This window comes from Trametes versicolor (assembly GCF_000271585.1).
Source record: "Trametes versicolor FP-101664 SS1 unplaced genomic scaffold TRAVEscaffold_2, whole genome shotgun sequence".
Taxonomy (NCBI): Eukaryota; Fungi; Basidiomycota; class Agaricomycetes; order Polyporales; family Polyporaceae; genus Trametes; species Trametes versicolor.
This window is the reverse complement of record NW_007360322.1, coordinates 3,622,149-3,634,617: the sequence shown is the minus strand read 5'-3', so window position 1 is coordinate 3,634,617 and position 12,469 is coordinate 3,622,149. Positions and strand designations below refer to the sequence as shown.

The 12,469-nt window shown below is 58.2% G+C and overlaps 5 protein-coding genes across 5 annotated transcripts; 2 read left to right on the top strand and 3 right to left on the bottom strand.

The window, feature by feature from the left end:
• TRAVEDRAFT_113984 (glycoside hydrolase) lies at window positions 1–2,037 on the bottom strand (the record flags this gene model as incomplete). The annotated part of the gene is made up of 13 exons (XM_008036449.1): window positions 1–354; window positions 415–517; window positions 575–690; window positions 750–837; window positions 897–932; window positions 993–1,015; window positions 1,076–1,113; window positions 1,164–1,175; window positions 1,238–1,329; window positions 1,384–1,514; window positions 1,585–1,673; window positions 1,737–1,765; window positions 1,826–2,037. 13 exons carry the CDS (start codon window positions 2,035–2,037, stop codon window positions 1–3), a joined length of 1,323 nt encoding a protein of 440 aa, XP_008034640.1.
• A 166-nt stretch (window positions 2,038–2,203) lies between these two features.
• Window positions 2,204–2,701, bottom strand: TRAVEDRAFT_26780 (uncharacterized protein). Its single transcript, XM_008035415.1, has one exon. The coding sequence runs from the start codon at window positions 2,658–2,660 to the stop codon at window positions 2,310–2,312; it is 351 nt and encodes a 116-aa protein (XP_008033606.1). The 5' UTR covers window positions 2,661–2,701; the 3' UTR covers window positions 2,204–2,309.
• A 1,070-nt stretch (window positions 2,702–3,771) lies between these two features.
• TRAVEDRAFT_100500 (kinase-like protein) lies at window positions 3,772–4,473 on the top strand (the record flags this gene model as incomplete). The annotated part of the gene is made up of 5 exons (XM_008036448.1): window positions 3,772–3,900; window positions 3,956–4,044; window positions 4,098–4,194; window positions 4,246–4,353; window positions 4,411–4,473. Coding segments are annotated over 5 exons (486 nt in total), but the record flags the coding sequence as incomplete, so codon positions are not given.
• A 1,711-nt stretch (window positions 4,474–6,184) lies between these two features.
• Window positions 6,185–7,916, top strand: TRAVEDRAFT_56486 (eukaryotic translation initiation factor 5C). Its single transcript, XM_008035825.1, has 7 exons — window positions 6,185–6,330; window positions 6,382–6,661; window positions 6,711–6,892; window positions 6,946–7,370; window positions 7,421–7,546; window positions 7,606–7,719; window positions 7,776–7,916. The coding sequence occupies exons 1-7, from the start codon at window positions 6,231–6,233 to the stop codon at window positions 7,815–7,817; spliced, it is 1,269 nt and encodes a 422-aa protein (XP_008034016.1). The 5' UTR covers window positions 6,185–6,230; the 3' UTR covers window positions 7,818–7,916.
• Window positions 7,917–7,988: 72 nt separating this feature from the next.
• Window positions 7,989–11,553, bottom strand: TRAVEDRAFT_26778 (uncharacterized protein; the record flags this gene model as incomplete). The annotated part of the gene is made up of 14 exons (XM_008035414.1): window positions 7,989–8,395; window positions 8,450–8,858; window positions 8,946–9,144; window positions 9,194–9,313; window positions 9,368–9,553; window positions 9,608–9,760; window positions 9,825–10,057; window positions 10,107–10,147; window positions 10,205–10,268; window positions 10,317–10,486; window positions 10,546–10,803; window positions 10,858–10,888; window positions 10,982–11,076; window positions 11,293–11,553. 14 exons carry the CDS (start codon window positions 11,551–11,553, stop codon window positions 8,285–8,287), a joined length of 2,331 nt encoding a protein of 776 aa, XP_008033605.1. The 3' UTR covers window positions 7,989–8,284.
• Window positions 11,554–12,469: the final 916 nt, after the last annotated feature.

The following is a 12,469-nucleotide window of genomic DNA, read 5'->3' as shown; positions in this document are numbered from 1 at the left end:
TCATGCTGGGGTGACGAGGAACGCCGCCGTGTCATGAGTATCGACCGTCGTGGTGAAGCTGTTCACAAACGTCCCCACGTCCTTGCCCGTCCACATATCATGCACCTTGAACGACCCAGCGCCGAGTCCGGGAACGTCCGCAAAGTTGAAAGTCTTGGAAGCGGCAGTTCCCGTGTTCACGATGAAGACGTGCGTCCCCTTCGAGGACTGGCCGGCGTAGAACTCCGGGGGAGAGGAGCTCGAAGGGGCGGACGTGAAGGGTGCGGCCGGCTTGCCTATCGTGGCGTCTTGATGGAACGCCAGCAACTCGGTATTCTTGATAATCGCAAGCTGGGTCGCGTTCAAGTTGCTTAGCTGTACAAGTGGCTGGGTTACTACTGATAGACCGCCGTGTGGAGGAAGGCGATGACGCACGTCTGTACCCAACAGTATGGGACTCTTAAGGAAGGCCCAGACGGCGAAGTGCGTGCGTTGTTCTTGTATAGTGAGGTCCCCGTTGCCGATCTCCATCATGTCCCTGTGCACGGGTCGGCTGTCTAATGTGAACTTATGGCACAACGGAAGCGTCACTCACATGTCATTGTGCGAATAGAAGTCGATTGAGGCGAGGTGTTGCACATTCGTCGCGAGGATGCTGGTGATGTAGTTCCAGGATGCACTGGAGTCCCCCGACATGCGCCATGAATGACCCTGCAGAGCATCGCTTTGTCAGCAAAGGTCGGGGTAGGATGGGCGATCTAGGTGCATACAACGCGTGCGCCCCAATCCCAGACGTTGGCGGCGCCCCAGATGCAGAGGTTGAACTGGAAGGGCCGGGAAGTACCGTTGAGCGCTGCGCTGTACGATATACATGAACTTTGAAATATGAGCGAGATGCGGCGAGACGCGAGACGCACGTCATTTGTCGGTAACGGATGGCGGAGTTGGAGTTGCTGTGCATGCGGTACTGTGCTCAGCCTTTGCCAAATGATGACCTTCGCAGAGGCACGTACTACCAGTCTCCCCCAGGCGGTGTCTGCGAATAGAACTAAGATCGGATGGCTAGCACGTGTAAGTGAAGACGAGAGACACCTACCCCGCTATCGGACCAGTTTCCCGGAACGTTACAGTTGTCTGCGGGCATCGTGATCGCGGGCTTTCAAGCGGGCGAGCGTTGCGCTTACCATACTTGAGGTCTAGAATGCTGAATCAGCACGGCATGTCCTCAACGACAAGTCTGAGGACGAGCGATACTCACAGTCCACTCCCCATTCCGCGAAAGTTGTCGCATCCAACATCTCGTTGCCCAAAGATCCCGGGAACCCAGCACAAGTGGCCGTTCCCGCGTCGCTGGTGTGCAACACTTTAGCTATCCCGTTTTGAACCAGTAGGGACGATATCCACCTGTAGATGCCCATCTTGAGGCCAAGTGCATGAACTTGGTCAGCTACACCGCTAATGCCATTCGGGAACTTTGTAGGGTCGGGTACTATGCGTCCAGTGGATGCATCGCGCTTCATCTCGGACCAACAGTCCTACATAGAGAAGGGCCATGAGAGTGTGAGACGCGCTAGGAGCACACAGTTAACACGGGAGAGCACTTACGTCGATATTGATGTATTCGTAGCCGAGGTCTGCGAGCCCAAGAGAGACGAATTGGTTCGCAGCAGCGAGGATCTTGTCCTCATTGATGTCTTAATATCGCAGCGTTGAGCATAAGAATATTGATTGGTGCCGAAGGAGATCTCGCTACTTACTGCATCCGTACGCGTTCCAGGCATTCCATCTATATGGGCGCGGGACAGTTTAATGCCGTGCGCGCGAAGATACACGAGCGTGTACGTACCCGAGCGCGGGCAGCTTGCCCACCGAGTGGGACGGCCCAACAGTAGGCGCACTCGCCGCGATGCCCGTAGGCGAAGCCGAAGCGGTTGTAGTAGTGGACGCCGCCGACGTGGGTGTTGAGGCGGCGGTCGTGCCACTAGCTGTCCCGGTGGCTTGAAGGCATTGCGAGTAATATTGGTTTTGTGCGATGCACGTCCACCTGAGGGTCAACATGGTAAGAATCTACGAAAGCATAAATGGGGAGGGACAGATGGCACACTGACCCCGAAGGACAGAGCGTACTTCCAGTCCAGCCGACACCTCCGCACTGGCCCCACTCGCTCTGGGCAGCGCAGCAGCTCGCCCAAACAACTGTTGCAGAAAGAAGCCTGAGGGCTGTGGGTTTGCGGCGGAGCTGTGCCATGTCAAACCACTGCATCGGTGCCGCGGTCGTCTACGGAGCGGAGAGACGGGGTTTATATAGCCTGCTCGTATATGCTAGTCCTTCACTCTGCCATTCGCGTGCCTGGAGCCTCCACTGTTTGCAAAGACCATATGATCGCGAAAGACGGTGTTTGCACATGGACGGCGGCATTTTGGCGGTACCGAGAAGCATTAAGCTGGTCATGAGTGGCAGAGGTTGATCTTGTTGGAGTAGCGTCGGAGCCAGCGTCGCTGTGTTTATCCGTAAGAAGGGGGCCCCATAGGATCCCGAGGTTGTTTATACGGAAGGGATGGCTGATAGAAGAGGTATCGAAGGTACGCCGAGTGTGCAGGCCCCGGGCCGCTGGGCGACCCGTGACTGTTGCACATGTGAGTCCAGTCAAACAAGATCCCTTCCCTGTCGAGCAGGACATTTGATGCACAGAAGGCTAAATCTGTAACATATCGCGGACAAAGCGGGCGACTTTCCACGGTGGTATCTGTCAGAGCAAAGTCAGCAGCCGTGCGTGTTTGAAAAGGGTGTACGACAGACGTTGGGTACAGCTGGGGTGGCGTCTGAGCGTCCCCTGCCTGCTGGCACGCTCAGCAAAATCGGGTTTCGGCCACTCCTTGAAAGAGTGTTGTACCTTGTGCTTCAAAGCTAATCGGAACGCCTAGGGAAGACTATGTTGTAATTAGTAGGACTCGGAGAGCGTTTGAACTGTGGTTGAGTTTTGTGATGCGTCGACGAACCAGGAGCGCACGACTCCTATAAGGCTTGAGCTAGTGCCGAACTCAGTCAAGCTCAATTGCGAGTTCTGAGAGAGTTGGACGAAAGTTCGACAAGAGCCTGTACGCGGCGAGCGCCTTCGCCTACCTCTTCACGCTACACGTGGCTACGAGACGCCTGGCGTCAAAGCTGGTTTGGTTCTATAACCTGCGGACTACCACCACCATACCCGAAAATACCCTCCGCCACCACTGATCTTGCGCAACCCCCGCAGCTCCAATGCCACTTGAACTCGAGTGATATAATATCTCTAGCGCTACAAACACTCCGCAATCATCATCCGTAAGTCTACGTAAACATGGCAAGCAACACTGTAGTGCCCAGGGCCGCACCTCTAGATGGTCTCTTTGTGAGTAACCCTGCGGGCTACTTTGGGAAACTTATGTTAAAGCAATCGCCACCTCTAGAACTATGAGCTCCATGAGGAGGTCGGCCGAGGCGCTGTCGCCATCGTCTATCGTGCAACTTCCAAGCGAGGCCGGTTTCGTAATCGCCAGGTGGCTATTAAGAAAGTGTGTAATCTATGGTGGCAGTCGTCAATATGGAGCTAATGCATGTTATAGATTCCACGTGCCTCCGGCGTGTATCCTCCAAGCGATTTTGTTCTCTCTGCCTCTCTGCACTCCGCCCTCTACCACCCCTCCATCGTCTCGCTCATATCAACATTCAGCGCTCCCTCTGGCTATTATCAAGTGCTGGAGCTGCACCAGGAAGGCACCCTCGCTAATCTTCTCTATGCGCGAGCATCACGCGTCCTCGCAGAACCCGAGTTGAGAGGGGTGGCAAGAACGCTCATCGACGCGCTCGTCTACCTCAAGAAAGAGCTCGTCCTTCACCGCGACATCAATCCAACAAATATCATAATTACACAACACGGGCGGATTGTAAGACACACATGTTTATTTGAAAACGGAGAAAATCGAACTTACATACTTACAGAAGTTGTCCGGTTTTGGTGCGGCTGTCAAACTACTGTCCGCAGACACTACCATCGATGAGTTCTGTGGCTCGGCAAATTACGTGTCTCCGTAAGTACGTCCCATTCTCCTTAGAGTAGCGCATATATTGACTTCATTATCAGGGAAATCCTGTCAGGAAGGCCGTACAGCTTTGCAGCCGACCTGTGGTCCGTTGGTTGCGTTTTTGTCACATGCCTGTCGGGTGCCCCAGCGTTCCATGTAAGTCATTTGGTACACTTATAAAGTCGGCTTAACGTTCAACGTGCGCAGGCAAGCAACCCGGACGACGTGTACCACAAAATATGCAACGTACAGTATACGCTCCCCATTTCGGCCAGTTTAGAGGTTCAGGATTTGATATCATCGATCTTGCAGAAAGTTCGTAAACGCTACAAATTTCTGCTGTACTAGATCTCATCGCATTGTTTGTTGCAGAACTCTCAAGACCGTGCGGCGTTGCACCGAATTCCCTCCCATATGTTCTTTGAAGCATCTCTCTCCGCGACACCTCTTAAGTTAATCAATAGCGATACGGAATCTTCGGCATCCCATCAACCTATATCGAATAACAGTTCTCACAAGCTCCCTTCTGCCAGACGATACCCCACTCATCTCTCCCGCGATCCAGCGCGTCCCCGGCCCACCTCTGAGGCGTGTACCCACACGAAGTCAACTACTCGCTTCAAGCGGATGCCCCTGGGAGATATCACCAATACGTACTCTGAATGCTCTACAGACGACGGCGACAACCTCCTCCACGCACCGCCGGCTCGCATCGTTCCCAGTCCAAATCCCACTGTCAACTCTCGCGCACCAACCCCAGCTGGCTCGGTGGATACTAGGGCCTCAATTCTCTCTTCTGGTGACTTTTCTAGGCAGCCTGGTCTTCGCTATGGTGCCCCAAGCCCGTCAGAAGTGGCCCACTATGACTTTGATCGGAACTCCGAGCGCTCTTCTCCTAGGTCTCAGCTTAGGCGTGTGCTCTCCGACCCCTGCGACTTGCCTGTTTCTAGGCGTGCTGTATCTCTTCCCACTGGGCGGCCTAGGCTGTATTCTCGAAACACAGATGTGCTACAACCGAGGGTTTCTTCTCTGGCGACCACTACCACTTTCGTGTCTCATCCTCGTTCTCCAGCTAGAGAAATAGCTGCGAAGGACACTGTTTTTGCCAAATCTGGAGATGTTCATGGCCGAACTGGTTCTCTGAACACCCATAGGCTAAAACCACAGACGCACAAGGTGTCACGCGGGCAGCTCGTCGTGCTTCCCTCTCGGTCCCTTCTCGTCGACTTCAGAGAGGGCGAGCGCAGGAAGGGCGGCAAGGGTAGGGAGGTTATGGTGATCAGCGCCGACGGTGGTACCGTGAGTAGACTTTCCACCTTTCATGCAGGGCGAGCCAGGTCCTGATGACAGGTTCCGCAGATCGAAGTCTACGACGCACCCCATCTGAGCACGCCCTGCTGCCTCGCAGAGGCGACTGCGGCGTATAGTTTTGCACACCTTCCCCAAAGCTACGTGAAGCAGTACAACGACGCGGCGCGCTTAATAGATCAACTCAAGGCGCGCATGCCGAAGGTAAGTGGCGCATGGGTTGTATGCCAATGTTCCTGACGAAATCTGTAGCTGGTACACTACGTTGACGAGGCGAAGTGCACGCTTATGGCGAATGGACCCTCTGGTGACATCGAGGTAGTCATTCCGGCGGAAGAGGACAGGAAGAACGCGCAGCAAAATGCTATTCGGCTTCGACTCCACCAGAAGAAGTGTACGCTCGAGATATCGCGTTATTCAGGAAGACCGGTTGGCTCGAGGGGCAGGAAGGACCTTGGTGAATGGACAAAGAAGGTGGTCGCCCTTTGTCCCGACTTCACACTTGCGGTAGAGGACAAGGCTGCGTTGGATGATCTGGAGCGGCTCGCGATGAGACATCTCTCCGAGTTTTTGCGAATCTGCGACGCCGCGAACTCACCTTAGGATCGCGACCAGGCGAAGGCGTAGTTTTTCCGCAACTAGTAGTCAATCGAATTGATACCGTACTGTACCTATTCTTTAATTGTTCTGTATGTTGTGAATTATATCGCATGTTGTGTTGGATGATGAGTGAAAGAGGGCTTTATACGTTTGAACGCCCGTGGTGAAGATGATTGCCTTTTATGGGTGTGTACAAGATGAGTATCAAGTTCGCCTGATCGCCTCTTCTTCTCCACCACCTCTTGTTTCTCTTCCACACCTTTCGAGAGCTTCGGAACCTGTGGATGTCTCAGCAATCAGCCGCGCCCAAGCCCACGCTACAGGGGGTCCGTATCAGAGCCAGAAAGGGCGCAGTCAAGGCCCACGCCAAACACGAACCCAATAGTGAGCTCGCCTCCGAGGCCGCCAGGAACGCCCGCTGACCCCCTGCACCAGTCTTCCGCGACCAGGTCTTCAAACACCTTGAAAACGTCCCCCCGAGCGACTTCGAAGCTGTCACCAACAAACTAGTGCAGGCCGGTGGAACCCTCGAGTACCTCAAGTATGCAGACGCGCTCTTCGAGCTTCTCTTCGTCGGTGGCCTGCTCCAACCCGGTGGCCAGTACGTCGAGGACGGTGCCCCGCTCTCGCCCTTCTCTGTGCTCAACGCGAAGGAGCCCGTGGAGGTGGCAGACGTGAAGCAGTATGTCGAGGTGATGAACAAGCTTATCCGGAGGTGCGCCATCCATGTTTTGCTCGCCACACGTCCTAAACTTTGTCTACAGGTACAAGTATCTCCAGAGACCGCTTGAACAATCCGTGTTGCCCAACCTCTTCCAGTACATGAACCGCTGGCCAGAGCCGCAGAGGGAAAAGATCGTGGTCGCCTCCGGACTGCTCATGGCCCAGGGCATCGCGAGCGCCAGCGCCCTGCAGAGCCTGACGAAGGATCATCTCATCAAGAACGGTGCGTACTGCCCCTTCGAATGAGATCTACATGGTCCTCAAAGCGCCCTCCAGATCTCTCGGCCAACGTGATCACCCTCGTCTTCCGGGCGTACCTCACCTCGCAGCCGATGGAGCACCTCGCTGCGGCGCTCAAGCGTGGCGGCATCAAGGACCTCCCTGCGTTCTTCCCGGACAACAAGCGCGACGACAAGACGATCGACGAGCACTTCCGCAAGGCGGGCCTCCCGCAGGTCGCGGAGTGGTGGACGAAGCGCCAGTACGCGTCGCTGAAGGAGACCGTCATCACGCAGCTCAAGGAGATGCTCGAAAACGGCGACTCGCACGCGGATATCGTCACCGCGATCCGGACGCGCCAGGAGGAGCAGCCCCTCCCGGAGACCGAGCTGGTCTCGTGCATCTGGCAGGGCCTCATCTCGTCCATCGAGTGGAGCGCCCGCCAGGACCAGAACGAGGCGCTTGCGCTTCGCGAGATCACGGTGCGTACGCACTTGTCCGCGACTCTGGTTGTATGCTCATTATTCGGTAGAACTTTGCCGACATCATAGAGCCATTCTGTAATGGGCCGAAGACCGAGGTCGCCCTCATCAACACCGTCCAAGTGTATTCCTACGAAGACACGCGTATCATTAAAGCGTTCCCCCAGATTCTCAAGGTGCGTCTCTGCGCCTTTCCTGTTGTCCGAAGTGCTCGAGCTGACACCGTTGCTTCCAGGTTCTGTACAACAAGGACTGTATCTCTGACCAAGCTATTATCTATTGGCACCAGAAGGGCTCCAAGCCGCAGGGCAGGCAGCACTTCCTGCAGTCCGCTGCGCCTCTCGTCAAGGTGTGTGGTCTCGACGTCCCATTCCGTGCCCCCATACCAATTGCATGTGCCCCCAGTTCTTGCAGGAGCAAGAGAGCGATGACGAAGAGGAGGAGTAGAAGACAACCACGGCGCGCCGTGCATATGTATACTGTTTGCGTTCGGCTGCATGTATCTGGTTTCCCAGAACGACGAATGTGGCGATGCGTTGAGCCAAGGCTTTCTCGCGGGCACGAGCATGCATTTACAGCAAGTTATCGACATACAAGACAAAGGTAGATGATCGGCGGGAGAGTCGAGACTGAACAGGAAAACAAGACGAATCGGTCGGTGCGAACGAACATGTGAAAGGCAGGCAACAAGAGCAGCGGAGAGAAGACGGACGCGGGTAGTGCTACAACGTACAGTACGTGAACGGAAGCGGGAGCATTAGTCCCCCTGCTTCTTCAGGGAAGCGACGGGGCCACTAAGAAAGACGGAACCGATCGTCCCAGGCATCGATGCCTGGGACCATGCTCGAGGCGTTTTACTCTATATACAGTCTGGGTGGCGAGGCCGTGGGTGCGCAAGAGGATGCCACAGGATTTCACCACGCCTCCGGCATCGGCGGGAAGTCGCCCATCCACCCGTTCGTGTGGCCCACGTTCAGGAAGATGCCGTCCGACCCGTTCTGCGGGAGCCCCAGATCCGTCAAGCTCTGCACACGATCGTCAGCAAGCTTCGGAGAATATGCTAATATGGTGTCGCGTACCTGTTCCTGGAGCCAGAGCGGGATCGCCGCGGGGTTGAACATGCGCTGGTCGTTCGCCCACGCGCCGACCTCCTCGACCGTGAACGGCGGCGGGGGCACGATGCTCGGGTCGATGAACGTCGGCGGGGGTCCCATCATCGCCTCCGTAGGCCCGCCTTGCATCCCTTGAGGGGGCATACCAGACGGCGTGAGTCCGATCTTGCGGCGGAGGTTCGCGAGCATGATGCGGAGCGTCAGCGCATAGCGCTCCGCGGCGACGTCGGAGAGCAGCTGCGCAAGCTGCTCCACCTGGACCGTGATCGCGCCGAGGTCGAGCTCAGCCGGGAAGAGGTTCGCCATCTTGAGCAAGAAGAGGCCGGAGAACGCGGCCATGACGAGCGAGTCGTGCACCGCGTAGCGCAGCGCAGCCCTTTTCGTCCGCCGCGGGCGAGGCGAGAGAGGCGCGGGGGGCCAGGTCAGTGCGGCGGCGGGCGAGGGAGGGGCGGGGGGCGCGTACCTGTAGGTGTGCGAGTCGAGCAGGTTCGAGAGGCAGTTGGACGCGGCGTCCTTCGCCTGGAACGCGAGCTCGCGCTGCTCGAACGGCATCTTGTCCCACGAGACGCCGCGGAGCGCAACGCACACGAGCCACAGCTTCGCGTAGTGCAGCTCGCCCGCGAGGATCTTGCGTGGGAGCGCCTCGTCGTCCATGGATTGGCCTGCAGAGGGGTTAAGCACCGTGTATGCTGGTGTAGGAAAGAGACTTACGGTGCAGCTCGTCGCAGTCGGCCCACCACTTGTCGAGCGCGATGTTCGCACGGCGGATGAAGGAGAGCGTGTTGTGGTTCACTTGCCCGTTGAGCGGCGACAGCGTCTCGTAGATTTGCGCTACGGCCGAGCGTCAGCATCGATGAATTTACACACACCAGTGACGAAACGCACTCTTCTGTGCGATGAGCTCAACCTGGGAGACGAGGCGCACATCCGTGGGCGAGACCATGGGGTGTGAGAGCAGCACACGGCAGTGGCGGATCGAGCTCTCATCACGCAGCACGATCGGCCGGCCCGTCCCCAGGCTCATCTGGTGGTCGAACCAGTACAGGCAGAGCCAGATGCGGGCGGATACCACTGCAGCGATGATGAGGGTGTATCCAATTGAATCATGAATTGGCGAGGACTGACCGAGGTTGCGCTCTTCCTCCTCGGAGCGCTTCTTTCCGCCGTCATCCGCAAGCTTCTCGAGCGCACGATGGAGACCGAGGTCGAGCGCCATGCGCATAGCGTGACCACTAGGTAGCCACCCATTCGTGCTCCACGCCGCGAGCAGAAGCATCCCTATTCCCCCATGATTGTGAGCATCTTATCCCCAATTCGAACATGGCCACATGAGCGAACGCACCCTGGACGGCCTCCTTGCGCACGACAGGTCCAAAAAGGGACGAGCGTGCGATGCCCTGCGCCTCCTCGAGACACTTGTAGAACGCGGGGATGAGCGGGCCGGTCCCGCTCCGGATCTTGGCCGCGACAGCGAGAATGGCGTCGAACGTCCACGGACTGCGCTCCATAAGCCCCTCGTACGTGTCGTACGTCGGGTCAAACACGGGAATAAAGATGTGGCATCCGGAGAAGAATCTGCAAATTATGAGATGGAGTAGTGACGCGATGAAGAGGAAGGGCGTACATGTGGTAGAGCTCGCGGGCTTCGGCGTCGGAAACGAGTCCCTTGGAGAGCAACTCGTTGAGACGCAGGACGTAATATCATGCCTGAGGATGACATACTTTTTCGACGACGTGGGGGAAGGCATTGCGCGGGGTCGGCTCAGCGCGCTTGCGCTTCTTCACCCTGTTGACAGTGTAAGCACAGTTGAAGACGCGCTCTGGTTATACGTACCTGGGAGGCTGAGCGGATGGGGCGGCGGCAGCCTCTGCAGCAGCGTTCGCAAGCCCCTGTAGAGCCTCGATAGGCGCATTAAGCGTTGAGCGGGGAAGCGTGTCTTCCGATTCGTCGTCCGAGGATGGCGCAGTACTCGGCACAATACCGTACGTCGCGTACTTGTGCGGCTATATGTTACGAGGCCGGGTAAGTCGCGTAACATGAGAGTGAGCAAAGACGGACGGACCGGTGGAGCAAAGCCCGGGAGGGGCGGGAACGCGCGCGGACGAGGCGGTCCGTCGCCCTGTCCGCCCGGAGAGTTCCCGTACATCTCGTTGTTGCGCTGCGGCGGCATGGGCCCAGACATGACGGGGCTCTCGCGCGACGGACCGCCCGGTGGGGGGTACGCGGGGCCGCCCTGGACGAGCGCCTGATTCTGGCTCTGGATGGCGGAGAGGATGCGGTCGAGGGAGGACTGCATGCCAATCATCTGGCTCTGCATGACCTGTTCCCCGAGGTCAGCAGCCGGTGTGCGTGCTGTGAGCGCGGGGGTACGTACGAGGTACTGGCCCTCGAGGCGGGAGAGGCGTCTTTGGGGGAGGGGAGATGGTGGTTTGAGCATGAGGGGCGCATAATGCCACGCCGCCCCAAGCGACGCGACACGAACAGATGGGTGCACTTACTCGACGCTCGCAGAGGACAAGGCCTGTCCGTTTTTCTTCTCGGGTTTCTCGAATACGCATTGTGCCCCGCTCAGTTGGCATCGGCGGCAAGGAGACTAGGCAAGCGTAAAGTCAGTTTCCCGGGCCGGGCGGAGAGACGGGCCAGACGGAGACGGGGCGGGCGGGGCGATGGGGTGGACAAGTGGACATCACATCCGTCCCGGCGGTAGGAGTGTATGGAATAAGAGCACAGGGGGTCGGGAGGAGTGGATGGATCGCCATGCTCGGACGGCGATGTTGATCATGGGGGTGAAAACGACGCGACGACTCACCTCGCCCTCGCACCTGTTCTTGCCCTTGCGACAGTTGGTGCAGGCGCGCGCACCGCGCTTGGGGATGTGGGCGGACCCCCCGCCGCCGGGAGTGGGCGGGGCGGCGAGCCCGGACGCGGACTCGCTCGGGGAGCCCATCTCGGACCGGGCAGGGCCGTTGGGGGCGGGACCGCCTGCACCGGCGGCGAAGCTGGCCGTGCGACGACGCTTGCCGTTGGGTTGCTCGTAGTCGTTGGACGTTGTGGGCGAGAGGGACATCATGTGCGGGGACGGGAACGGAAACGGGAGCGGGGACGAAGACGGGGATGGCAGCGAGGAGGGACGCGGGCACGACGAGGTTGAGTGCGCGGGACGGGCGGAGACCGGGCCCCAGCTCTTTACGCCCCCCGCCACCGCTCGCTAACCCCCGATTATCGCCCCAAATCCGCAAAATAATCGCAAACTCCCCTGCCCGGGCTGCCCGCCGGGCCAGCTGACCCGCCTGCCTGCCGTCTTTCTCCCATCCCTCCGCGGGTCCCTGCTTCCCGAACGTCCTCTCCGTACACCACCCTGCAGCCCGTCTTCGCTGTCCCCGCACCGACGACCAGGCCTTCTGGTGGCGTTTGTGTTTCGCTTCTGCGAACCGGTCGCGTCCTGTCCGCAAAAAGAGGTGGCTGGATCGCCATATCGCCTCCCGAGACCCTTGATTACCCGTTCATTGGCTGCGCCTCCATCTTGTGCTCACCTCCTTCTAGGATCTGCTTGTCCCAGTTCGCATCTCCCTAAACGATCGCCCGACGACAAACAACGCGCGGTCCCGCTCTTCTAGCCTAAGGCACCAGCCCCCGGTCCCGCACGCTCGGGGTATCCAAGGCGGAGCCCCGCACCTCACAATGGCGCGACCACCCGCCGTGCTCGTCCACTGAGTGCCGTAGAACGCATTCCCTTCTGTTGTCATCAACCTGCTGGACGAGCGTGACGACACCGCGCTCCCACACCCGATCCACCTGACGGCGACGCCGCGCATCCTTCTTACCGGAAATAGCGCCGCGTTCATGGGCGCACCCAGGTCCTGCGCTCGCGTCTCTCCTTTGCATTCATTAGCCACGTTAGCTATCAAGCACGAGCTGCAGGCGTACGGTCGGCTGTCCTTCCATGAACGCGGACGTGAAGACCTCCGGCTTCGCCACGATCGAGG